This window comes from Symphodus melops, assembly GCF_947650265.1.
Source record: "Symphodus melops genome assembly, chromosome: 14".
Taxonomy (NCBI): domain Eukaryota; kingdom Metazoa; phylum Chordata; class Actinopteri; order Labriformes; family Labridae; genus Symphodus; species Symphodus melops.
The window spans coordinates 16,257,376-16,285,309 of record NC_136704.1 but is presented as its reverse complement, the minus strand read 5'-3'; the positions used below and the strand labels follow the sequence as shown (position 1 = coordinate 16,285,309).

At 39.6% G+C, this 27,934-nt stretch overlaps 3 protein-coding genes across 3 annotated transcripts; 2 read left to right on the top strand and 1 right to left on the bottom strand.

The window, feature by feature from the left end:
- Positions 1 to 687: 687 nt before the first annotated feature.
- crhb (corticotropin releasing hormone b) lies at positions 688 to 3,194 on the bottom strand. Its single transcript, XM_079361799.1, has 2 exons — positions 1,980 to 3,194; positions 688 to 1,651 (listed from the first exon to the last, which is right to left on the bottom strand). Exon 2 carries the CDS (start codon positions 1,629 to 1,631, stop codon positions 1,122 to 1,124), a length of 510 nt encoding a protein of 169 aa, XP_079217925.1. The 5' UTR covers positions 1,632 to 1,651; positions 1,980 to 3,194; the 3' UTR covers positions 688 to 1,121.
- A 17,313-nt stretch (positions 3,195 to 20,507) lies between these two features.
- On the top strand, positions 20,508 to 21,857 carry rrs1 (ribosome biogenesis regulator 1 homolog). Its single transcript, XM_079361263.1, has one exon. The coding sequence runs from the start codon at positions 20,579 to 20,581 to the stop codon at positions 21,608 to 21,610; it is 1,032 nt and encodes a 343-aa protein (XP_079217389.1). The 5' UTR covers positions 20,508 to 20,578; the 3' UTR covers positions 21,611 to 21,857.
- A 2,056-nt stretch (positions 21,858 to 23,913) lies between these two features.
- Positions 23,914 to 27,678, top strand: LOC306834941 (uncharacterized protein). The gene is made up of 5 exons (XM_079361277.1): positions 23,914 to 24,225; positions 24,476 to 24,507; positions 24,971 to 25,138; positions 26,040 to 26,125; positions 26,811 to 27,678. Exons 1-5 carry the CDS (start codon positions 24,159 to 24,161, stop codon positions 27,052 to 27,054), a joined length of 597 nt encoding a protein of 198 aa, XP_079217403.1. The 5' UTR covers positions 23,914 to 24,158; the 3' UTR covers positions 27,055 to 27,678.
- Positions 27,679 to 27,934: the final 256 nt, after the last annotated feature.

Here is a 27,934-nt window from a genome sequence, read left to right as displayed (position 1 = left end):
GCAGCATTAAGCCCCCAAGTTGATAAGTGGGCCAAATAGAACAGGATGACTCACATCCACAGCTCTTGTTTAGTTTACTCTGACACTGAGGGTCAAGGATCAACTCAGCATGCTCACACACACACAATATCTTTCATACTCCTTAGCAATTAGTGGAGCATCCATCAGCCATGTGTGGTGGTCATGCTGCCAAAATGAGAATATCTTCTGGAGGATTAAGGGGTTTATCAGAGCCACTGATGATTTTATATGTTCTGCACCTGCATGACTGCAGGAGCTCTTACAGCATGAACACCTTTGACAGATTATTGTTCTTCCATCTCCTTTTGTGTGTGTAAGGGAAGAGGCACGGTGTGAACCCACGACTTGACTCCAGAGCAATGCCATGGTTACACTATATAATATTTTTATATTCACTAAGAAAACCTTTTCTCTATAAATCAATATCTGTGTAGGCAAGACTCAAAATGCAGTTGCCGTTTATGCTCCCTCTAAACTGTTAAACTTTATTTTATTTTTTTTTACCTCAAACCAGTAAAACTATATTTTTTTTTCCCAGAATTAGATTCCATAGTGACACATTATGAATCTATGTGCCAGCAGGTTAACAACATTGGTGGATAAAGTAGCTGGGAAGTTTCTCCTAGTTTCATAGGAGTTACTGCCTCATATGTAAGGATATCCACAGAGAAGTGTAAGCATTGCTTTGAACTTTTTATTAAAAAATATAAATATCAGACGTTTTCTTGAACAGAAAATGACTGGTTGCACATAAGTTTATTAACAAACATAAATATCATAAATACAGTGAGTCAGAATCTAAAACAAATGCCCATTTGGTAAATGCAGTGTTCCATGTCTTAATGAGAAGTATTTAATCTCAAATGTGAAGAACAGTGCAATTCTACAGATTTGACACCAACATTAAAATGGCAAGGTACAATCGGATCTTTAGTCAAGCCCGTTAAACGCTCCATTGTTTGAGGTTAAAGCTATAAATAATAGATTGATAAAGCAGCACTATATTGTACAGAGCATGTTTTGTGCTGATGGTTAAATATGAAAATAGAAAAAAAGGAGAAGAACAGAAAATAAAGGGAAATCTTTGGCGGAGTGAAAATTCATTTCCCGAAGAGCTCCATCATTCTTCTGTTATTTTGCGCTTGTTGGGCCAGCTGTTCCGCCTTGGACATCTCCATCATCTCCCGGAGCAGGTGGAAGGTCAGATCCAGAGATATTGGCGGATCCTCGGACCTCCTTCCCCTCTCCATCGAGTCGTCACCGCGTTCTCCGAAGCCGCTTATAAGCGCCCTGATGTTCCCAACTTTCCCTTGTAAAAGACGCCGCGTCAGCTGCTGGAGTTGCAACGCTCTGTTGTAGATGGAAGGGAATCCTCCGGGATACATGGACGAGGAGGGGAAAGAGTTAGAGTCCCCGTTACCCAGTCGGATGAAATACTCCTCTCCGAGTCGCTCCAGGATGGGACCAGACTGCTGCTGCTGCTGGGAGTTTTGGGTTTGAGGTGCTGGGACGCGCAGGGTTCCGCCAGGGCTCTCAATAGCCCGACATTCGTAGCGGGGTAAGAAGGCAACAAGCAGAATTACGGTGGTACCAAGTAAATTGAGCTTCATGTCAGGATATCAACAGGAATCTGAGAATAAAATAAAATACAAAATTATTTTCACGCTACATGCAATAAATCTCAATTCTCGTGAAATATGCTGCGTAAATTGGACTTTACGCACGGAAAAGAGAGTTAGACTATTATATCCTGCAATCTCTGCTTGTTTCCAATACCGTCAAGCAAGTTTTGAATTACGGAAATATGATCCAGTCTACCTGTATAAAAATTCGACTAAATTGTTTCATTGTTTTTATTTAGAGTTAAACAGTACCAAAAAATAAGGTTTTGATATCTGCCCATGAAAGGAAATGCATAAACTAAAACACAGATTAAATTCAACAAAAGCTTTTCATACCTTCTATCTCTTCAGGAGGTCCAGCACAGCCTTCAAGGTTGCCAGGTATTAGTTGGCAAGATTCCGCCCTCCTTCACTTCTTTGAGGAAACAAGTATATAGTTACTTTAACAGTTGATGCTGAATGGACTTATATAGCCAACCTCACTATAAGTGTCGCGCTCCAAACCGAGATTGAGTCTGCGCGTTCTTGCATGGGTGTAACGTGAATGGACGCCTCTGACAAAGTGCTTTAGTTTAGACGAGATGAGTCATATGTGAGTGTGCGCGCGCGTGCACGAGCGTCTACCTCGGCGCTTTCTGAATAGCCCAAATAGGTGCCACACCTGCTGGCATTTTCACTTAAATTAGTTAAGTAGTTCAAACTCATTGCGGAGGGTCTTGGGCTCTATATAGAGGGAATAGTTAAAGTGAGAGGTTGTAATTGTGCTTTTTTGTCTTCCAGCGCAGTTTGAGCTCATCTTAAGAAAGAAAAAATGCATAGAATTAAATTTTATGTATTGCATGAAAACATTCTCTTTGAAATATTTAACTCTTCAGTTTGTTAGTTCTGCAACATCTACAGTGCCATTGTCAAGAAATATTAATAATTAAGACACTAAATGAACTGAAAATGTGTCCAATATGTGCATGTTTAACAGAGGTATTTTGGCACAATCTGCAGGACTGTCTTTGTTCCAGCAAACAGCACCAAATGAATGATTACAAAGCAGTTGACTTGTGTTGTGTTTAGTGAATGTGAATCTGCAAAAGAAAAAGAAAAAAACAACCTCATGGCTATGTGAGTTTGCATTGTCACCAAGTGATTCATTGTCTGCTGCACATTTACATCACTACTTCTGCCACCTCACTCTTGGGGCCTACAAACGATCCATTTCAAGAGGAAGGTTAAATTAAGTATAGATAAGACTCTCAAACTTTTTGTAAATGAAAGGAGAATTCTCACTTCTCTGTTTACTTAAGTGAGTGTGCAACAATAGTAATGAGGAAAGCTATCTGTGGATTTATAGAGAGTAAAATACCTAAAATAAATCATGAACACTAGTTGGCACTTTTCCAGCCAAACATAAACCACACGTTTGTCTCTTTCCATCAAATCTCTTTCCATCATCCTTAATAGTAAATCCATTTCACCAAGAGCCCATGTAGCCCAAGGAGATAATCCATACATGCAGTCAATGCAGAGGACAAAGTGACTTTCAAATACTGGGCACTAAGGTAACACACACCCCCCCCCCCCCCCCCCCCCCCCCCCCCCCCCCCCCCCAAAAAAAAAAACAAAAAAAAAACAGCTTATTTTAGTGAACCAAAGGGAAACGTTTGGGAAACGTTTACCAAACATAAGAAAGATTTTTCTTCAAAATATCTTTATTCTTCCAAATTCTAAATATTATTCTTGGACATTTTAAAGCTTAGGGGTCAGAGTGTAATCGTATGTCCACCTAATCACTCTTCATGCTGCTTCAGGGGCAGGTGTCAGGTCCCATCACGAGGGATACATGCGAGCTGCCATGAATAGAAAGCATTGTCAGATGACAAAGTGGCTGCTGCTTGTGGTCAACTCATGTCACCTCATTTTCAGAACACTCTTCCTGAGGAGAAATCCTCTGCTATGACGCCACACCGGAAGAGACTCAGGCTTAAAATGCTGTATCCTCAATTAGAGTCAGATGATTAGATTAGATTCGATCAAATTTAACAGCGCTCCACTGGGACTTTAGGACCTTTCTACCTATAATGACCTTTGCCAAGGACCTCTTTCTGAAGATAAAAAATAAATAAATATGGGTTTAGTGGAATACAAATCTGTGGAAACTTCTCCACAACACAACTCTTTGGCAGCTGCTTCTTTTAATTGATCATTTGCTTTTCAAATTTTGATCAGCTACAAGGAGGGATAGCCTAAGTGCTTCTCACCAAAATGTTCCTTTCAAAATAATTGGACAGCTTTTTCCAAAGGACCGAGGCGTGTTTTTTTAAATTCTTCCAGGGTGCTAAGTGTCTTTGACAAACTCATTTAAAAAAGTAGGGTCACTCAGGCTGTTTAAATCAGTTTGAACAGGTAGAGACTTTAAGACCAGGGCCTGCTCTCAGACCATCTGACCTCACAGTGCTGTAGCTCAGGCGTGTTTCTGCTTTTATAGTGCAGCAATATAACCTGTTATAAGAACATTGTCTAATAGAAGTGAACGCTTGGCCTTTCATGTTCAAAGAAAAGAAGACCAAACATTTTACAGAACTGACATTTCTTCTTTTATAGATGAACACAAAACCAAACAAAGCATCCACCCAACCAGTCCAATAGAAATATCAAATATAAATGTATAAATATGTTCAGTCATGGCAGTGCCTGGTTAATGGACTCAGAAATGAGAAACAAAGCTGCGGGCCAGTATTCTTCAGGGTAGTGCTTAAAAAATAAGCTCATTGGAATTTTTGTAGTTGACAATTTCACAAATGAGACATTCAGAACTGATAAAATAAAACAATCTTCTGCAGCTTTTGAAGTGCTCCCCTTTTAAAAATTCAATGTGGGCCAGCTGGCTTTCCTGTGCTTCTCCTATGGTTTGCATGCAATGTATCAGTGTGTAACCAGCCTGCATGAGAACGTGTGAAGCAAAGCTGTCCATAATGCAGAGAATTCCCCGAGGGCCGCACTGTCTATTTGAATCTAACATGTGCAGCTCTTAAGGTGTTAAACCAGAGGCTTTTACTAATGCTTGTTCACATAGTGGATGCCAATCTCCTCGGGATCCTAGGAGGAAAATTACATCGATAAGGACATCATTTAATCGATTTATGGGTCAGATCCTCGTAACATGACAAGAATGTTCATTTTAAACAAACAAAAAAAGGAGATTAAATATCTTTAGGACTCATATTTAATTTGTTTTATAACAAACCCTGTTAAAGCACCAAACTAACAATTTCCAATCCATCCTTGATTAGTCTCTTACGTTTACACTTTCTATGACACACATCCCCAACATTTTGAGGCTGTTGGTCTTTTTTTTAAAAGGTCACAGTTGTATTTATATGTATTTTGTTCTTTTAAAAAGCCTCAATAAATTCCCACAGCAGCTGCACTTTTTAGCAAAGGTTTATCAACAAGTGACATAAGACACACTTTCTGTGCAATGTGAAAAATAAAAAGCAGGCCCTGGACAGAGAAAAGAATCGTTAAAGAAAAAGTCTGTTTACTTTTGGTTTAATTTACAGGAAAATACATGTTATTGTGTACACTATCTTCAAAAAAGTACGATACTACTTACAACATTCTCGATAAAGGGACGGTCAGAGGCTGATGTCCTAGGGGCGGGCAGCCTGGGTTCGAGTTCATCTAGCGTCTTCTTTCCTGCTGTATCCACTGTCCTATCTCCAAATAAGGCATAAAAAGGCCCAAAAACTAAACTTGAAAGAAGGAGATCCCACAGAAGTTCTGTTTGGGTAAACATTAAAAATTGTTTGTTGTGAATAGAGGAAAGGACTAGAAATATTTCCTGAAAGGCCACATCACTTTTCAAACATCTGGGTTTAAACAATGAGAAAACAGTGTATACACTGAGTTGTATCATTTTTAAAAATGTTTCTACGAAGCAACTAGAAAATGAATTTCCCAGTACTTTCAACGATGCAGAATGTACCCCTCCCAATTTAGCTGAAATGCCGTGTTCTCAGCTGCTGTTTTTATTACATTCATATGTCCAAAGAAATATTTATATTATGTTAGGATAGGCTCCAGATGTTCTGCTCCTGTGCTTGATTTTGTTGAATTAAATACTGTTTTATGTCAGTGAAATGTGACATTTAGATGACTTAAAGTGCAACTCGAATGCATGGCAGCAAACGTCCACTCTTGGACTCTGACTTCTCCATAATGTGACAAGAATAACCGTCTCAGGAGAAATCTGGGGCAAAACCATTCTTCCAAAATTGTAACCCAGTTTCCTTGGACCCTTGGACCAAAATGTGCTCTTTTGATGTGCTTCAATTTGGACATATAATGTTGACACTTTCTTTCTTGTGTAATCTTATGGCTAAGTTTTAACTCATTCCAATCAAGTATTGTTCTCATGATACCATCTGTCAGTTTAATGCACACTATTGAGTCTGAAACGTGACAGAAGAACAAATGGACTTGGGGCCTTTGTTCAGAATGATGGACTGATACTAACAGTTACTACATGGACAAACAGGTCAGAAGTCAGCCACAGAAAGGAAACATGTCAAATGTTTTTCTTTATTTCAGTCTCAGCTTGTCTCTGAGCATCAATGACCTTAAAAAAACATCATTTTTTTCCTCCAAAGCAGCTAATTTCATATCATGCAAGAATGGGTCTCTTTCCATCTCTGCGGATGTCTGTCACTTTAATCTCTCTTACAGCGCCCAGTGCAACGCTCTGATATGTTTACACAAGAACAAACATGTTCATGTTACCAAACAAACTAGCCAATATTCAGATTGAATAAATTGTTATGCCTGATATTATATAGTCATTTATTAAAGAAAATATTAAGCTGTAAAACTCTTCCCGAAGTGTGTTTTGTTTGGAGGTCAATACAGTCAGCTGTGAAAGATGTACGATGTATTTATTTTCAAGGGGAGTTTCAATGAGAGAGAAAGAAATCAGTGTAGGTGGAAAAGCAAGGTTGATTCTTCTCATTTTCAACCGAGCATATGCAAGAGTTTTTTCAAACAAAAGCCATAGTGGTACAGCTCAGCATGAGGATAGACAAGACTGGATTCTAATAACAGACATTAAGAATGCCTAAAAGAAGTGACAAATTTAGTTTGGTTAGATCAGTGTTCATTTTGCTCTCTTCATAAGTGAAATCCCTGAAGTAATATTCTCCTTCTGAGTGATATAATTCAACCAGTTGACTGAAAGCTGCACATTTCTATGACAATTCTTCCTTGCCTGTGTTGTGCACACATGGGTTTCTTTCTTAAACCCATGTGAACAAAACGTCTCAGATGATCGCACAGCATCTGCTCCATAGCACACATAGAGGAGTGAATTAGACATGATGCAGAGGCCAGTAAAGATCCTGTGAAGTCAGCTGTGTTGGTGCAGGATCATATGCATTGTTGTTTTTCAGAAAGTGCATTTTAAAAAGCCTGATGAGGAAAAAGATAAATCCAGCCCTTCTGTGACATGTTTTAAAGAGGAAGCAAAAAGAGGTCAAGCAATACCTTTACAGCCCTTTCATTAAAAGAAAATGGACCTGCCCACACATATTTAGCCTTGATTTTGTTCATATTGCTGCATAAATTGATTAGATAGGGGTTGATCCAATGGAAATATGTTGTACATGACTGACCCCCTCATTCATGCTTGTTTTACCACAGAGTAAACTATGACTCATTCTTTGTTTTCTTCACTTCGTTTTACTGGTGAAGATCAGAAATTGTCTGAGGGTTTCCTACAGGAAGTAAGAAAAGTATTCCTCTTCTCTAATTGTTTGAGTAGGTGTGTATGTTCCAACTTTGTCTCTGATCATCAGCGAGAAGCAGATGATGTGCCTCTTTTTGTTCACAGGCACTGAACATGAAGAGGCACAGGAAGAAAATAAAATAAAACCCAGACAATTTTGCCAGACAGCAGCACTCCAAATATATCCAATAAAAGCAAAAGAAAATATATAAAAAGAAAGAATACATTAAGCATAAAAAAATGAACAAATTCTGTTACTTTCGACACTCAAAATGATTTGAATGAATAAGATTGTCATGGCGAGAGCATAAACCATGGCACATAATCATTGCAGGACTGAACTTTGATCCCTGTGATTAATTCAGCTGAGTGGCTGTAATTTAAAAGCTTCCTTCAATCAACTGACCTAGTCAAATATAACTAATGTAATGAATCAATCCTCAGAGATACACACAATAATCTGCAGCCCTCCTGTGTGGGGAGCCCTTCAACAACACCACAGCAGTGATTACAGTTTGGATGTTTATGATTAGAGATATAAAAATAACATTAGTGGGCTTCAGTAAGGACTCAGTGAACGTAGATGAGCTGGTCTTTTCTTGCAGAAGCACCAGGATGAACAAGAGTGGCCTTGTTTCCTGAGATAATAATAAGACACCGACTCTGTGCCCGGAACCTAGCAGTTTTTGAGTACACTTTATTCAATGATGAGGAGATAATCCTATCATTTAGAAAAAAAAACTGAGGATGTGTTGTGATGTCCCTGAGCTGTTATTTTAGAAATCAGTTAAAATGCTTGAGGAAAGGACACAGACAACAGGGCTGTAAAAGGTCAGTCATCTTAGCAGGAGGCAAACAAATACAGGAATTTAAAGTCTTAAACTGACAGACATGTAATGTAATAGCTTCCAAATTCACTCACCAACTTAAATCACTCCAACATAAAACACAATCACAATCATCAGTTTAATAAAGATCTGTTCATGTGTGAGTTGTAGATTTTGAGAATAACAAATTCAGCAATTTGAGTCAAACACAACCAAAACACTGACTGTACTCTCAATGTTGATCATAGATCTTTTTCTTATACCAAAACACTGACCACATACATCAGGAAATTTCACTTTTGACTGCTCTCTTAATAAATATTCTGCTTTGACTTGTTCGGCCAACCTTTAGCGTTTCCTGCTGGTGATCCATTAATCCTTATAGCTGTTGTTTTGTTCTTGTTGTGTTTCATACAGAGCAACATGTGTCAAGACTGAGATCTCTGCAGCCCTGCATTTCAACTCAGTTGCCTATTGTGGGTCTCTGTCCACCTCTTAACATTACCCTTTTGCCTTTCTTGCATGAAATTTTTTTTTTTTTCCTGCTTACACTTCTGTATGTAGTCTAAGCCACTAAAGACATCCTACCCCCAGCTGCTACAAGGCCTCTTTGTTGTTAGTTTTACATTACATTTTTTTACTATTCAAAAATGGTATCCTTACAATTCATTTATTTTTCTTTAGATGTAGTCTCAATTACAATATCTTTAGGCATGAAAGTTCAAGTCTTGAGGAGAAAACCTAAAACAAAAGTTTTCTGATCATAGAACAGCTTTGACTAATCCTTAAGGACTCAGTTAACAGGGACTGTACTCGGACTTGGATTTGATGTTTGGCTGAGATGATCTGGTGAAATTTCTGTTAAAGCTCTTATTACACCCTGTTTTTAAAAATAATATAGAAATGAAGCTGAAGTTCAAGCAGAAAAACTGTTTCATATTCAATTTATTTTCATTAAGTCATTAATTCATCAGTCATTATTTATTCCATCTCCATCAAAGAAGTACCTTCACTACCCCTCCGAGTACATGGAGACATCACGATGGAGTCTAATCGCCAAAGACATTGCATATTTTCTTTTTTTCCAAACTTGCAAAGGAAATAATTTTTTGATCATAGCCAAGTCTCTAAAATAAAGTTATTACTATACTTTTCTGTTAAGATATAACAATTTAGATAACATTCAACAATTCCTCTCATTCATATTGCAGCATCTTTTAAAAAACACAATCAGTGAGTCAGTTGTAATAGTTTTAGTTTGGTCTAAATAATGAAGAAGAAAAAAATTTATTTACTCCCAGGCCAACATATTGTAACTCATTGTAGTTTTACGTTCTTATCTCTGTGTGCAGAGAAAGTATTTTAATTATAGAGGTTACAGGGAACAAGTTTTCCAGGAGCTTTTAGTCTGGTTAGTGCACTGCCCTGTGTCCACTGTTTGAAAGCTGCATTTTGTAATTAGATTGTTTGTTTTTTTTTTTCGTCTCAATCCCTCCTGATGTGTCCAGTTCACTGGGCTGTGCATACAACTCCTACGCAGACGATTGTCAACTCAGGTAGGCTTCCCCAAGCTCCTTGACCCCTCTCCACTATGGTGAGCAAGGATTGCATTAGCCACAGTTATGTAAACATTAATTAGATGAGGGATTTCGATAATGGCTCAACACAAATCTTTTGTCCTGCACTGCACTGAAGGCTGTCGCTCTTTTCTTTTTGTATCCCTGTGCACATGGACGTATGCATGAGTATGTGTTCATATCATGACCACAACAATGCATTCTTTACATTGATTTACCTCCAGCACAAATAAGATGAGTTGAGATTTTGCAGCCATCTGCCTCATTGAGTTGTGATATAACACTGAGCCGCAGGGTGGACATAGTTTACTTTAACTTGGGTTGGCAATGACTTTCAAACAAAGCAGAAGAAACAGGAGCCTAACTAACCACAAGTAGGTTGTAGATAGCCTGTAGCCATTCACACAATTACAGTGGAGATGCTGCTTTGTTACATCCCTCCTCTCCGCCTGTAGCGACATGAAAAGAATCACAGTACGCACTCAGAATCCGTCATCATCCTGACACTGAATCCTCATGTTTTATTTGGGCGTACATATGGAGATGAGGCCTTGCGGCTGGCGCTCATCGTCATTGACAACATGTTTGCAGGGAATGAGAAAATGTCTGAAGTCTAAATGAAATATAACACTTAAGAAAGCTCAGAATGAACCTGAGATTAAACAGCGCTGATGTTGTTTAGTTTTACTTGGAGGTGCTTTTTTTTTTTTTTTGGAAAGAAGTGTGTTGTACTCTCATTTTAGAACTTTGTGAAATTGAAACACCCATTATAAGACCTTAGCAATGTTGATCATCACTAGTTTTATCATCTTTCTTCTCATCACTGTGAGCCCCACATATCAAAACCTCTGCCTCTCATCTTACCCGGGAGTCGAGATAAAATGTGATCAGAGCAGGAGAAACGCCTGCGTCACACTTTCCTTTGAAAACAGATTCAATCCCTCTTCCGATGCCGTCACAGTCCAATTTTTATTGAATAGAAAAAACCCTCTTTGAAAGATGAAGGTGGTGGAAACCCGCTTTGCATGCAGTGGTCCAAAACTTCACGTAAAGGTTCTTTGACTTTCAGATCTTTTTTTTCTCAGGGTGCAGCTTTAATGCCATCCACCACTTTGCGCTCAGGTTTTTTGGATAAAATTGGTTTCTTAAAGGCAGCCCTGCCATACGTTTGAGCTTTGTATGAGCTGAAGGTCAAGTTTTCTAGAAAATGAGTGACAAAGGTGCTGGCTCAATTGAGTGGCCACATTTGAGGCTGTACATTGGAGGCACTTAAGTGCTACACTTTGAAGGGTCCATTTGTGACTCCTCTCTGCAGACGCACTTTGTCTTCTTCTAGTACCTGCTGTCGTGATTTCTGCTAGGTATCTCATGTTTTTATCACCTTAATGCTAATCGTTTAAAAAGGATGTCTTCTGCTAATAGGCAATGATATTCAATTGTTATGTATGAATTCCATTTTTCAAAGGATGTTTTGTACAAAACTTGCAAAAAACCTTAATTGGCTTTTAAATGCAAATAAGGGAGGGAGCTGGAAGTTCACAGTAGAATAAGCCTCTACCTTTTTAGTAGAATCATAACTTATTGATCTGAATATACTGTCAACTTTAGGAATGATTTGTCCTGCAATTTCACACAGTTTAACACAAATGATGCTCTAAAATCAAATGTTATTTTGGGAACTACTGGTGTTTGAGTATCTCAGCCCGAGACGCCTTGAGAAATTCTTCTAAATTGTTTCACTTACTCAAACTCCAGGGCATGTGGGGGATTTCATTTCCATATCAAAGCGAGCATACCGGTGCTTGAGGGTCCCCGCATAGATGTATGTGATCCATATTATTTTTAGCGCAGGAATTTCCCTTGGGATCCTGATGCTGTTCAGCATCTGTCATGCTACGAGAAGAGGACACTTGGGTGAATGTAGCTTGCAATTAGCGACTGTTGCATCATGTCAGGCCAAAGGGGTGCAGGATGCGTGACCAACATTTAATCACAGCATTGATCTGACAACTTTTTGGAGAACAAAGCAAACGCGCTGACAGGAGTCACTTTGAGAGGCGAAGTCATGAGAGCAAGAGGACTATGTATTAAGGTAGCTGAAACAGAGTGCTGAGTAGAATATGGTCAAACAGGATAGTTAGCATGCCAGCGACACACTGTCACTTTGTTAGTGCAAGCGTCAGTAGACCTGAGAATGAGAGGAGCAAGGTGACTTCTGCCCTTTTGCTAATGAGCACTGCACCTCTGACTCATTAAACAACATTGACTGATTCAAGAAGGGTAGCTCACGTTGAATAGCGCAGTATTCCCTTGTGGGTTCTTGGAATCTCTGTCTATTCAGGCTGCATTGCTCTACGTGTAGCATAGAAGAGTGAAGTCACCTACGTAGGTCACCTGCTGTGGATGTAAAGTATATAGGTTAGGAAGGGATGAATGGTTTTCTCTGACATATTAATGACAAACATCAATACCAGGGTTCATTTGTTTTGCTTTCGTATCCCACCAGATCCCAGAAGTTGGCTGTCCACTGATGAGTCTGCTTCTCCTGGAGGTTTCTGCCTGTTAAAGGAAGTTCATCCTTGTCTCTGTTGCACATTGGTGGGTTCGAGATGATTATTTTCAAATAACATAACAAGTGTTTGGCCCAAACCTGATCCTTATATAAAGAATCAGAACATTTTGTGTGATTTGGCACAATGTAGTTTAAAATGGATTGATTGATTGATTGATTGATTGATTGATTGATTGATTGACTGATTGATTGATTGATTTAATGATTGATTGATTGATTGATCATAGAAATGATGGTAGAAACCACAAGCCAAAACTTGACCACTCAAAACTTTCCAGTGTTGGTTACAAATGATGACGTCCGATTGACTCTTCAAATCCCCCTTGAACCATCAGCAGTGTCTGACCTGCTGCCCACCAGAGAGAGATGACAGCACTGCCAATTTGTCAGTCAGAACGCCTGTTTTGTATAAAACAATTTCTTTCACTATTACTTTTTTCTTAACATTCCCCATGGTCCATTGCCATCAAATCAGCTGGCATCAATTTGAGGAGCACTTAGCAGCTAAAAGCCTTCTTATCTTTGATATAGCATGGGAAGGGGACGTCATCAGGACAGCTTGCTCTCTTTTCATGAAGCACACTTCACACAGAATGATAAGGGCTCATTAAATTGCATTAAAATCAGAGCTATATGCTACAATATATGTATGCACCTTGCCGAGCTGCCATTTATGAATTAAGTGTACAGTTTTCCCTCAAATATTGTCTGTTTGGTTAAATTCTTCCTTCTCCCTGCAGTGAACAATTCCCCAGAGGAATTAGTTCTTGTCTGCATTAATTAAGCTCAGTATCAGTCTAATTATGCGCCAATGTGCACCTACGGACTAATTAACAATGGATCAATGAGGGCCCTGGATCAAGTAAGGGCCTAGCACTGAGCCCCCTCATTATTGAAGCTGCACCAAACCTTCAACGAGGATTTCTTTGGCTGGACCCGAAGGGCTGAGTGGCACAAGGTGGCAGTTTTGGCAAAAGTTGGTGTTTTCTCCCCTCTGTCTCTTTGTGTGTGTGTGTGTGTGTGTGTGTGTGTGTGTGTGTGTGTGTGTGTGTGTGTGTGTATGTGTGTGTGTGTGTGTGTGTGTGTGTGTGCGCGCGTGTGTGCGTGTGTGTGCGTGTGCGTGTGTGTCATCTTGTGTGTTTTGTTACATCTGATTAGAAGTGTGTGAAAAGTACCGCAGGCTGTTAATGAAGATGACAAGCTATTTTAAGAAACTCCACAAGTCATGAGGCCTGGAGGAGATTTAATATGATTATGAGGCGAAAGACTTGAGAAAATCTGTTACAGCACAAATTTAACCACCATGCCTCTGCATTGCTCATGTAAGTAGTAATTTGGGTCCAATTTAATGGAACCATTTGACAAATTGAGGTACTTATTTGCTTTCTTCCAGCGCTAATAAAAAGACACCACTTTCATGTCTGTTTATTTAAAAAGAAATCATGATGATGATGAACATTAGCTAAACTCAGAACAAAAATAAAAAAGGCTGTGTACTACTTCAAATAAAAAATAATTTGTAAGCCTTAAAACCAAAGAATATTACTGAAAACGTGGTTTTAGTGAAGTTTACAGGTTGCAGATCCCACGGTCCCATTGCCTCTTTACTGCATGGTCAAACAAACCACATTTGTGGTGATATGCAGTCTGCAATCAGCTTCAGAGGCTTTGAGTCATGCTAGCTGTTTGATGTTTAAATAATTTACAACCTTTAGCTAACTGGCCGATGGGAGTAGCTTCATATGTTGAACACAAGAATTTGAACCTCTCATATAACCTTTTTGAGTATTCATATAAAGATTAATTTTAGCTGTAAATATATTTTTTAATGAGCATGAATGAAACATACTGAGCTTTGCTGCTAACCTCAAGTGGACACTTGAGGAACAGCAGTTATTTACACCTCTGCCTTGGTCACACTTCAAAAACGGAGGTTACAACTCTCTACTTAATAGCTACTTTACTTAATAGCTTTATTATAGTTGCATAAGACCACTGCAATAAAACAGAAAATACAGTCTATTTAACACCCCATTTTAAATCCACTACTTGGCAGAATTCCCACACTTCCTGAGAATCTGTAAAACAGTTCACCAATTTACCGTATGGTAATAATATGGAAAATGAGACAAAAAGCTAAATGTTCTGGAGAATCATGTGCTGTCAGTAAATAATTCAGAACTCTTAAAAACTGATGCCATTTGTTTTGTTTATTATTTAGTACTTTTTTCTTTTCTTTTTTTAAGAAAAAATAAAATAAAAGGAAAACAAGATTTTACAGGCCTAAATCACAATTTTAATGTGAAGATTAATAGAAATATTATTACAATTATCTTTTTATTGCCTCATAGTTTATTACTCATACTCTACTTTTTTAACACCATGATATTCTTCTAATGGTAAACGTCTCTGAATTTGATACTGATTAAAATAGTAATTGGATGGGTCAAATATGCTTTAAAGGTTTATATCCCACATCCTAAATGATTTTTAGTGGGGAAAAAAGATAATTAATACCAAGTGTCAGCTGTTGATGAAGGAGACAAAAGTGTTTTAGTCATTTCATCATCACTCTTGCAAAGTTTTAAAGGAACTTTGTGCAAGCCCTTGCTCAACAGAGAACAGGGCGTACCCAATGATGTCATTGCAATAAGCCCCCGCAGTGCTGCTGAATACCAAACTGAGGGACGACCTCTGGATGTTGCCATGCCACCAGGCACTAACCTGCTCTGTCTGCGTTCAACAACCAGCATGGAGCCACTGCTGCTCACACACTGTCACACAGACATGTGTCATGCACTCACTTGCAAGACCATATACCCCCTAACACACATATTGTGGTAATTTGGTTGGAATGATATCTCAAGGACTCTTCCCTCTGTGTCCTGCTGGTTCTAGGAACCCAGCCAGGTTTCGGGGAACAGATGAACTGTTTCACTTGTGTCAATTGGACACACTTCCGGCAGACGACAGCTGGGTTTCCTGCTCACCTGCAAACAGATGTTACCTGGCTTCAGGGAGCTGGGTAATACCATGCAACAACCTTTTGAGATGCTAGCAATTAAACTCTTGCACAAGAACCTTTAAACTATGTCTGATTGACTGCAAACTGCTGCTCTCAGTATTTGAGTAACATTTTAATGCTTTTATGCCTGTATTTGTTTCCTGTTTATTCTTTTTGTGCTTATTGTGAAATGTTTAATTCTATTTCTGTTGCTGTTATTCAATTTCCATATGAAGATTAATAAAGTTATCTGTCTATTAACATATTAAGCCAGTCTATACGTGCCAAAAACTGCAGTTCCTGTATTGACCACTTGAGGCTGTTGCCAAAACTGAGACAAATACCCATAGGCTTCACGTTACAATGAACAAAGTGATGTAATTTATCAATCTCATTTTGTGTTGTTTGTGCTCTTTGGGAATTTTTTCACACTAACGTTTGATAAATATATGTAATATATATTGCATGGTCTTGCTCCTCCTCTACACACTCTCTAATTCAAATATGGTCACTTTTGGCTCCAGAAAACCAACATGACAGTGGTACCATGCTTATGATGACGTTTAAAAAAAAACCTGTCAACAAACCAATGTCAATGTTGTGTTTGTGGTCCATTTTTTTGTATACTCGATTGGTAATACCTTTAAGCCCAGGCACCTCAAAATATGATGCCCTTAGTCTTCCCCTAAACCCCCCCCCCCCCCCCCCCAAAAAAAAAAGCATACAACACAGTTTATCCTCTGGCTTGACCTTCTCAGAGTGCAAGATGAGATCACATGTGGAGCATATGGTAGTTTAGCAGCTGTGAGGCATTGCACACAGCCAAATGGTGTTTCTGTCCCAACGCCGGCAGCAGATCGATAAAGGCTCCGACCTCAACTGTCAACCAACTAAACTCTCTTCACCAGGGGACGCTTATCACACTTTGGCCACGGACACAGGAAGTGGTTACTGTAATCTGCAAAAGTGCCTAAGCCTATCAGACCACAGTGCAGTCATGTGGATTTTTTTTATATTTACATGAGCAGCTTTGTGTTAACTTGGACAGGCAGTACTTTTCATTGATTCCAGTCTGAGAAATCATGTCTCGTAAAGCTGTTAGCAATATTTACCACAGTGATAGACCGACAGCTCACTGTATGTCCAGGGAACATTTCTAAAAGCCGTGGTGAAAAATTTGTTAAACGTTTAAAATCATCCTCTGCATTTGAGTCACTTATTTTTTCCTGTATATGAAGCAGATTCACCCAGTAGTCTAGCTTTCACAAACTCAGCAGGGATGTGTAAAAAAACATCTTCTCTTTCATCCAGCCAAGCAGGTCAAATCATTTTATGTAATAATACAGAGACTATAAATACAGCAAACTGTCATCAGCTAATCATGCCTCATTTACGCCAGGATGGTGCTGAGATTAGTTTGCACTCCTTCCTTGTCTTGCCCTCTGGCACTCGCACCTTGTCTTTGAGGCTAAGAGGTCAACTCTTGAAAGAAAGAAAAGAAAGAAATCTAAAGCCTCCAGCCTGTTATTGCATCAATGAACGTCATATCTTTCCCTCTCATGATTCATGGATCTTGATGGCTACCAGTCAGCAGATGTTTAAGGATGACGATGAGTGGGAGCCCACAGATCATCACAGAGCTTATGTTGTCTTTGCTCCCATGCAGATGTTACAATAACTTCTAATACAAACCATTGGGCTGAAAAAAGCTGATCGCTTTAAAGAAGTCACAAAAAGGCAATATTTTGCCCACTTATGTGCACTTATTCAATGAATAGTCTACATTATGAGACATGAATGGTCTTTGTCGTCATTTACATAAAGCAAACTGAAGATCCTTATGGGTCTGTTGCTGCTTAGTGAACCATTCATTCATAGAGAGCATACGAATGTGCAAAGGTCTCATAGTCGTCATCATATCTCAGTTATTTCAGGACCTCTTTCACACTGACTGATGACGTCTGGGAAGAAAATTCAAGGGCTATTACCTGGATGGCAACCGTTTAAGGTTGTAACTGAACATGTGCGAGGAAGTGTGCCTTAAGATGTTTTTCTTGTGTGGGAGAGGTTTATAAGATAAAGAGTGAACGCAAACACTTCAAGGACATTGCCTATTGCAAATACAGCTGCATAAGACGCATGTGAATAAAATCAAAGTGAAGCCGTGATCAATCCATTCCAGAATAAGCAAGATTTTTAGGAATGTATCTATTTTTATAGTGTTTATTTTAACTATAATCAACCACAAAGGGAAAATCCAATGATCACCTCTGTTTTCAAGGCCAAAAATCTATCTTGCTTCATGTTATAGCTGACATGAATCAGAGCAAAGAGTACATTACAAACGAAGACTTCAAAATTGTAATTCATGGTAAATCACACAGAGCCCAAGGGGAAATAGTATTGCATAGACATGTTTTAAATGTTGCATTAGATGACCTGATATTTTCAGTTTTTTGTTGCCCTGTGGGATAGTTCTGACCTTGATGGCTTTATGATCGCTGTTTGTTTGTTTTTTTTTGTTTCTGACACTTTTTTATATCTTCTCTGCAACAATTTTAAGGCAAATGATTTACTTTCAAACAAAATCACTGAAAGCCTTCAGAACAAAAATACAAAATGAAAAACATCAATTAATATTTCAGTATGTTTTACTAATGTCTCTACATATCAGTTTAAAAAACTAAAAGTGATCTTTAACTGGACAACAGGTAATGCTTTGTGTGATAATACTGTCAAATTAGTGCATCATTTAGTGTGACAACAATTTAATTCTGAAAAGGGTCAACCCTGCAATCAAGAACTGTTACTTCGCTATTTGTATTTTAATGCTTAAACTTTAATTGATTTTGAAATAGAGAATACGATGTGGTATTGCTTAGCTTAAAATGAAGTCCACCACTATTTAGTTGACTCTGTTTCAGCTCCACTGTAAACTCAGGTGACAACTGACAGATTAAAAACTTCCTTTTAGTCAAAAACTGCATTTGTTTCGGGATCTGGTGGGCGGGGTGGGGGGGGGGGTTTCAAAGAGGATTCGGTTCCACAAATAGTGAACAAATGAAAATATCAAAACCTGAAAAGAGAGTTATCCCATGAAAGCAGCAATATGTTATTGAGAGAACTATTTTTATATTTATCCTTTAAGCTCATTTACAAAAGGAGCCAATGGCTTTGCTCCATGGTCACAGCTCATATAAAGAACTTCATCCTGGCTGTGATAAAAAAGAATCCATGAAAAAGTAATCCTGTTTGGCCAAATTCACACGGGTTTTAAAGTCAGCAAAAACCCTCAACACTTGTGAAGACAGTGGATGACACAGGCAGTGAGGAGCAGCAGCTAAGTGGCCTCCTATGTTTAAATTGGGTGATTTTAGACAATATACATTCACGTCACTGAGGACCTTATAGCCTTTGTCAACTCAGGATGGGGACATTGAGCCGCTAATTACTCATTTTCTTTTCACATCTCCAAACACAGCATCACTTGTGACCTTATCTCTGGGCCTGTCACATTGTTAGCATTCACATGGCAAGTGTGGAGATGAATATAATTACTTCAGCCCAAAATAATAATACCATCGTCGCTACAACCAGTCAATCGTTAAAGGCCCACATTGTCCTCCTCTTCCAGTTTAGATGAGGACACAAATAAAGGTTTTAGATGTATGAGAGGATATAAGCTGGAGCAGGAACGATTATCACTTTTAAGAATTGCAATACTACTCCATAACTTCACAGTAATATGAAGTCAATTTATTTGTTATGATATAATGCTTTGACTAAAATGCCTGACATAACTTTTAGTAGAGGAAATATTCAGGTTTAAAGGCCTCCAAAGAATCATTAATTATTTGGTTTGGAAAAACCCCATTGCTCTTCTGTGTTCTTTGGAAAATTAAAATTATTAGTTAACATTATGCGTCATGTGTCTTGCCAATATCCGAAGACCATTCAGTGAATCGTAACACAGGCAACACCTCAACAAGGACTTTGAGGTGGAAAATGACTAATTCAAGGTCTCATCTTTGTTTGAAAAAAAAAAAAACTGAATTTATTGTAATACTGGTCTCTTTGTTATTATTATTATAATATTGAACACAATAACTGTATTGCACGAGTGTGTAAAAAGAGCCTTTGTTTGCCCATAATTCTAAGGGTTACTACCTTTATGGGTACCATCAGCCCACATGGGGCCCAGCTAGTTTGGGCCCCAGATGGGAGAAACCTGGGTTGCCCATGTGGGTCTAAGCTAGGGCCCATGTAATGCCCACCTTGAGCCCATATGGGCTTGCCCACACAGGGCCACCATGGAACCCCCGGACAAAATTAACTGGGACCCAGCTGGGCCGCCCAGATGGGGCCCATTCACCAGCCCATATCTGACCCACATGGGCCCCGCATGGGTGTGTTGACAGGGTCTACTGCCTGCCTACTGCCCATGTGGGGCCCAACAACGAAGCCCACTCTAAGCCCATGCCCATCCAAAGCCCAACCAGCCCAAGTGAGGCCCATGTGGGCCCCAACTGTATGTGTTTGCTGGGTATTGATGAAACTATCAAGAGTAGTAATCTAGGTCTAGGTTAGCAATATAGGTTCTGAATTAATATTTAATGTAAAATTGTAGAACTGGTTTTCTTACAACTTTGTAACATTGAGAAACGTCACACAAAACCAAGCTGTTACAGATTTATATTTTCAGAAAGGTATTTCTCTTATTTCGCTGAGGGATTTTTATGCCTACATTGAGTCTCATTGTACACATAGCCCTGTATATCTGTAATGATTTTGAACCATCACAACTGGCAGATAGAGAAACAAATCATGGGTTGATTATGCACGCATGTGAGGGTCAGGGTCAATGTATGTATGCACAGACTCTGAAGTTTATTGAAGACATACATACCAGTGTTTGTATGATGGTTGTTACTGTCTTAATTTTCATTGTTTTATATTTTAATATTTGTTTCTTTATGTAGAAAACATATTAGCCGGTTTGGGCAATATCTCTGTCGTGTGATACTTAAAAATCTAAAAACACCTAAACAAATCAAATAGATTGTACAATGTCGCCCTCTTGTGGCGACAGGCAGAACTTCATCACCTCAACTGTGACCCGGAAGTCATTCGATGTGTTTTTCTCTTTTGCACGTGTGAGAACATTTAACGGCACTTCTTCTTCAACATGGCGGCGTGCAGTGTGGAAGCGCTGCTGGCCAAAGCTGAGCAAGAGGAGGCAGAGAAACTCAAAAGCATATCTGTCCACAAAGAGCTCGACCTGGAGTTTGACATCGGAAACCTGTTAGCGTGTGACAAAAACCGCATCGAGGCGCGTGAGTTCAGAGAGCAGAAGAAAGACGAGTTCCTACGGGCGTTAGCGCGTGACAACACGCAGCTGCTCATCAACGAAATCTGGAAACAGCCCACAGAGAGAGTCCAGGAGGCGATAGTGGTCAAACTACCGGACACTGTGACACCTTTGCCTCGAGAAAAACCACCTCCGAAGCCCAAACCTCCCACGAAATGGGAAGAGTTCGCCAAGCTGAAGGGCATACAGAAGAAAAAGAAGACCAACCTAGTGTGGGATGAAACTGCTAAAGAGTGGAGGAGGCGTTGGGGCTACAAGAGGGCCAAAGATGACACCAAGGACTGGCTCATTGAGGTACCTGAAACCGCAGACCCCAATGAGGACCAGTTTGCCAAACGTGCCAAAGCAAAGAAGGAGAGAGTGGCGAAAAATGAATTCAACAGGCTGAAAAACATCGCCAGGGCACAAAAGGTCAAAATCCCAGGAGTGGGTCTGACCCCTGTAGCCCAGCAGTCCAAAGACGACCTGACCCGGGCTGTGAATGTGGCCAAAACCTCCACAGCATCCGTCGGGAGGTTTCAGGACCGCCTACCTAAGGAGAAGGCCCCTAAGAACCAAGGCAAGAGGAGGAAGTTTGAACCCCTGATTGGGGATTTTTCAAATGAGAAGAACAAGCAGCTGGAGCTCCTGAAACAAATGGACAGTAAGAAGCCAAAGCTGAACATTACCAAGGCTGTGAATAAGCAGATGAGAGAGGAGGACAGAGAGGAAGCCGCAGCTAAGTACAAGAAGGGAGCAGGAAAGAAAGGACGCAAAGGAAACATGTCTGGAAAAGGCAAAGGAAAAGGAAAGGGTGGAAAAGGAGGTAAAGCTGGAGGGCCGAAGAGAGGAAAACCTGGGAAGCGCTGAGGACTGTAAATATGCAGGACGTGTTTTGTTGCTCATCGGCATCAAAACATTGGACTGGACTCAAAAGATGCCAAATGAAATGACTGTGGGGTGTCATGTTGGGACACATTGCAGGACTTCATTGTGTTTATTAATAATCAACAAACATGTAGATGCCTGTCCCAGTCTTCTTGGAATAAAACTGATTAATATTTTTATTATCAATGGAAAAAATACTCAAATTAATAAAAACAGACAGGTGATTATTGTTCTGTTTATGTTTCTATTTAATTCATATTACACATTATTCATAAAATATTTAATTCTGAAGAACTTCAAAACACCGGCTGTTAAAACAATGACATAATTACCTCAGAGACTGTTGTAACTTAAGTGAAAATATTTTAATACTTGGCTCAACTCAAGTAAGTCGCTCAACTGGCAAACAACTCAATCGTGCACAAACAGAGTGTTAGGAGAGCTTCTATATCAGTACTAATGGGATCTCTCTGGTCCAATTAGATTGCTTGGCAGGAACTACAGGTTGTCACTTACTACAAAAGTCAACTGTAGTGAGTGCCTGCTGCAGAGTCTAAAATAACATGCCACAATTTACACTAGAACTACAAGTCTTTAAATTGTCAAATTAAATTGAGCCAAGTTGTATTGGTAAAAAAAGACAGCTTTGTGTCTGTTATCTCAAAGTATCTTTTGTATAAAGCGTTTTTCTTTGTCACATGATTAGAAGACATCTTCATTGTGTCAGCTTCCTTTCAGTGAACATTAATGCTTTCAGATATGATTGAATCAGAATCTGCAATCAGATCTGAATTTTTTTGATCGAAGAAGTCAGTTAATTGAAACAGTTAAAAAGATATTCCCAGAGGTAAATCACTATTAAAGTCTCTCTGAGCTAACTTTAGCAAGCACTCATGGTGTATCTGGATTGCCAATAAGAAATTCTGATTGTGCCTGACCTGTTAAAGACTTCCCTCTGATGGCAAAACGCGTCTGCACACTTGAACGCTGTCTAAAGTTTTAACCCCGATTTAATTCACATATATCCAATTAACTATTGTGATGAATATTTCCCCTAGATGTTACTGCAGCAGCAAACAGTTCAGCCAAACTGAGGTCAGTGGAAGCTTTTCATTAAAAGATTAAACAAATGGAGTGATCAAGAATGATGTAACAAGTGTGATTTAATAAAAACGTGTATAGCTCAATGTTAGGTGCCTTTTATTGGCTGCCTTGGAAAATGCTTAAATATAAAGGTGGACAGACCTTGTGAGTTTTCTTCTTCCTCGAAGTAAACATCACATTCCTTTCTAAGCTGCTTAGCTTTTTAGTTATGTAAGGGCTTTGCTCTGGCCTTGGTGTCTAGACTGGAGGCATCACACTGAATAAGGAGCAGTGAAAAGAGTTACCGACAGCTACAATCGGCATCACTGATCCATTTAGACAACATTTCTGTGCATACAAATCTGATTAAAGTACTTTTATAAAGATCAGTATTCTGTTATCAGAACTCCAACTGATGGTTTTTGACCTTTACATATTTGAAATGACCTGTATTGAAGGAGAGCCGGAAAGGTTGCAACCAATTCAAGTGTTTTTAAGGAGAGATAATGAGGTTAATTATCTGCCTCATCCTTTTACAGGTCTTATCTTATCTCTTTCAGAACAAACACACTTCTCCCTTTCAGATCACTCAGCTAATCCATCGTCCTCTACAGGATGCCAACCTTATTTCCTGCTCACATTGATGACGGTTAATAAAATGCATCTTTATCCTAAGCAGTAAAGGTTTATAAGAAAGAACTTTTACAATAGCTGGAGATCTGCAGCAAACATCCATCGTTCAGATCTGACTATCTGCCAGAGTGAACTGTCATGTTATTGATGGATGCTTTTTAATCGCTGACTAAAGCTTATAGCCAAGCTCAATTGCAACAGAGAGTGGAAGGGTGTGTGTGTGTGTGTGTGATTGGGGGGGGGGGGGTTGTTAAAATCACCATCTGTTGAGCAGTCCGCCAACCCCGTCCCAAGCCCATTCATCTTTGTCCCTGCTCACCCAGGCCACTGGAAAATAGGACACAGTCAATAACCTAAAATCAATCAAGCTCCTGTTGATGTGGTAAAATTGTGAATTCCCATGTCAGGCAAGCAGTGGCAGTAGCCCCCAAAACTTCTTTCTCATTTGACCAGATGGTCACAGATCAATAGACACTGGCATGAAGATGAGGTGCCAAGCTTGATTTTTGAACTGAAGACTGCTGAGCTTAAAAAAGCTGTCTGGTTCAAATTAAAGCCTGAAAATCAAGAAAACCAAAGTGTTCTTCATAAAATCTAAACATTTTCTGCTACAAACTCAAATTTGATTGGTCATTAGTCTTGTGTTGTGCATGCTTGTGTGTGTGTGTGTGTGTGTGTTGTCCTCAGAGGACATGTTATTCCTTGTGTCCTGCTCCAGTCTTTGCTGCAGTGGATTAGTCAGCTGCATTTATTTAAAGGTAGTGCAGAGGGAGTGCAGGAGCTGCGGTCAGTGTGCGATTGTCAGATCTTGAAGATGCAGCGCATCTACATGCACAGCAATGAACACTTTGAAGTCTTCACCACCGTCCTCGCTCCACAAGGTGAGTGGAATCATGCTTGCAGTGAAGTGTAGCGTAGCATGACATTACATGCGTTGTTAGGCAGACAAAGAAATCGGTGACAGATGATTCATAAAAGATGCAATGGATTTTTGTTGACTTTCTACTGTTCATTTACTCTTTTTATACTTGAGTGCATGCTTTTATTTTTATGAGATCTATAAGCAAACTTGCAGCTATACAAATTTCTAATTACTCTTGCTGATGCTTTTCCACTCTTAATGGAAAACAGCGAGGCCTCGATACAGAACAGAAGCTGAAAAGGCAAGTCAAACATTCTCATTTATTTATTCACTGATCTAACATGCAGGATGAAACATTTATCTCTGTCTGTAGGTTGCTTATTTAACATCACAGAACGGACATGTATGGCACTTGAGAATAATTGATGTGACCTTGATGTTATGTAAAATCAATTTTCTGTGGCTCCATTATGACTTTAATTTGTCTAACTCCTCTGATAAGCATACACCATGTTTAGGAGGAACAGATAATGAAGAGTACAACCAGATTTAGGGTTTCTCACTACCCAGCAGTTAATCTCTGGGTCTTGAACCATAATCCTCTTCATTCACTGAGTGTGACGTGTAGTGTGCAGAGAACACAGATAGGAACTGTACCTTTTACCTGCACATAAAAAATACAGCAATCTGTGCATTATCTATATTTAATATGAAATGCAGAATTAGAGCTCATATTTTATTGTAATCCTCACTCTGTCCATTAGATGGTAGTGGTGCACAGATACAGGCCCCACTGGCCTGATGAGCTGGAGCTGACTCCTGGTGATGTCATCCTGGTTCTGTCCAAACATGAGGAAGAGAGGTGGTTTGGGCGCCTGCAGGATGGCCAGCGGGGCTACTTCCCCGCCTCCTGTGTGATGGAGCTGAGCCAGGTTGGTTGGCTGCCTGAATGAGCTCAGCGATGCAGCATTACTGGACCGTGTTGTCGCTGCTGCTAAATGTCAGAGGACAAATTGTACTCAGTTCTGTCTTTACGCTGCTCCTTCAAAACAGCGTTGGATTTAAAGATCAATTCACATCTAATCTCTCAATTAACTCTTTCGAATAAGCAGTGACGTCTAACTAAAAAAAATATTTACGGATGATTTTGTCCTCCAAAATGAAAATCAAATAGTCTCTTGTTTTATAATTCCACATAAATACTTCCATGTGGCACATAAAATGCAGGTAACTCACCTGTGGGAGTACCAATCAGCTTTCAAAACCTGCTGTATAATCTAATCCGTTTCTCCAATTAAACAAAATAAATCTGATGATGTCACAGTGATGTCATCAGTGTTGTCCCACTTTTTTGGCTGGAAATAGAACATTTCTAATTAACATTCAGCGTCATATTATTATGTAGCTTTTTGTCAACAAGGAATGGATCATCATTAAAAAGGTATTTTGTAATGTATCATGCTTTACAACATCTGTCAAACAAAAACTTGTCCAGTCCAGTATGTGTTTCATTACGTTGATGGATTTGAGATTCATTTTTAGAAAAAAAAAATTCTTAATGAATTCTTTTTAAAGCCAGAGAGATTATAAAGACGCTGGGAATGATTCAGTTCTGCAAATAAACAGATCAAATGTTTGTTGGTTTTTCTAATGTCTAATTACAAAAGTGAACTAAAAGAAAATATAGGTCAAATTAAGGGAAGAAAAAGTTTGAGGTGTCTACTTGACAATTAAAGGACTTGCAGAGAATTATAAGACTGTGAAGGAGAAAGTGTTAAGTTTATTTCAGGACCTCATGTAACCTTTTTAACTCAGACACGCTTTTGTTTTCAGATTAGCCTTCCCCCTAAAGCCCTTCGACGCAGTATCTCTCTGAGAAGCTCATCCTTCAACATGGATTCATGCAGCAGACAAGGAAAGTAAGTGTACAGCTCCTCAAGAAGCAATACCAACTACAACACACGACCCCTTAACAAGTGCATGTGTACATATAATACATACACACACACACACACACACACACACACACACACACACAAACACCCAGCAGCTGTTCCAACACTGAACCTCCACACATCCCCCAACTCAAAATCTCATCTCTCCTCTCCACCCAGCACCCCTGAACAGGTGGCCCCTCTCATCCCTCATTAGTTGACAAAGCACACTGATTACTAACCCCCCCTCCATACATATACATGCGAGAGTTCGCACACACACAAGTCTTTGCATCGAATTGCGTCAGAATATGAGCATTAGGGGAAAACAAATACTTTGTAGTTTTCAATTTAAAAAATAATTTTGTGGCAGTTTGCAGATTTTTAAATCTTTATGTCAGCAATCGATTAAATTTTCCAGCAAATGTTGTGTTCATGGGTAGTTTATTTGAGTTTATTTGACAGCCTGCATCTTAAATTGTATACACACACACTTACACATGCATTGCACACACACACACACACACACACACACACACACACACACACACACACACACACACTGAGCCCTCTGTACAGCTCGGTGCCTGTCTTGTCTGCTCACGCTGGAATTTGGGTCATGAGGAATAAACAGGGCCTTTGTGTTTGTTATTTCCTCTTTGTCCCCCAGCGGACACATTCTGCAGGCACACAAGAGGGGGAGCAGAGGAGGTGGAGGAGGAGTGGGGATGGATGGGGGCCAGAGCGAGGGCCCCTTCCTGGTGCGGAGGCCCCAGATCTCTCTGCCTCAGCCCGAGGTGGCCTCCCAACCATCTACACACAGATCCCCAGGCTTGCTCCACAGGATCCTGTCAAAGTGCCGGAAAAAGAGTGAATGCCAGGGAGCCACCAATGGGGCCTTCGAGGGCGACTAAGAGGACCTTGTCTTTGTCCTGGGTGGCTAAGCAGAGTTCATGTTGGTGTTTCTGCTTTAGGGGAGAATATGGATGAATTGAGGAACTTCTAAAATAGAAAAAAAAAACAGTCCTGAATATCCCTGTTGTACCATATCAGGTGTTCTGGACTTTGCTGCTTTTTTAGATTTAAGAGATTAAATGGTGTGCAAACCTGTAACAGTGATGTCACAGAAGGTATTTTGCCCTTTACAATTAAGGGACTCTGCCTGGTGGCACTGATTGGGGGGCGGGTCCATGAATGCAACATGCCTGTGAGTTTTGAATGCATAGAGATAAGATGCTGCTCTATTTAGAACTTGATGATATGATCAAATGCCAGGCGTTTGCTTAAAACATGTAGAATTCCAATCATGGTCATTTAAAATTACAAAACCAACTTTTTTGTTCAACATAGGAGACCATAGGAGCCAAATGTAGCCTTACTCCTTTTGATGCTGTTACCTAAAAGATGTCATTTGAACACTGTGTGCATTTTTTTCCATTATTTTTGTTTAGTTATTCACACACAACTGTAAATATGTATATATGAAGCTACTTAATGTAACATTTTGATCATAAATGTAGTAAATGCTTACAAGCCAATATTTTGGTTTTTGTGTGTTACCTCATTCTTAAGCCCATCTGAACATTTTGGGTCTCCCTCCTATTTAACAGAGCTTAAGAGAAAAAAAACTGTGAAGCGAGAGGAAGTGTGATGGAGGCCTGCTGAAAGCCTTAGCAAAGGGGAAGGATTGTGCCTGTTGCTCCGGCAACGCTAAAGCAGCTCTCAGATGTCACATGTATACATCGTCGTCTTCTTCTGTGGTGCCTCCCAGCATGTCCTCAAAGCAAGGTCTCT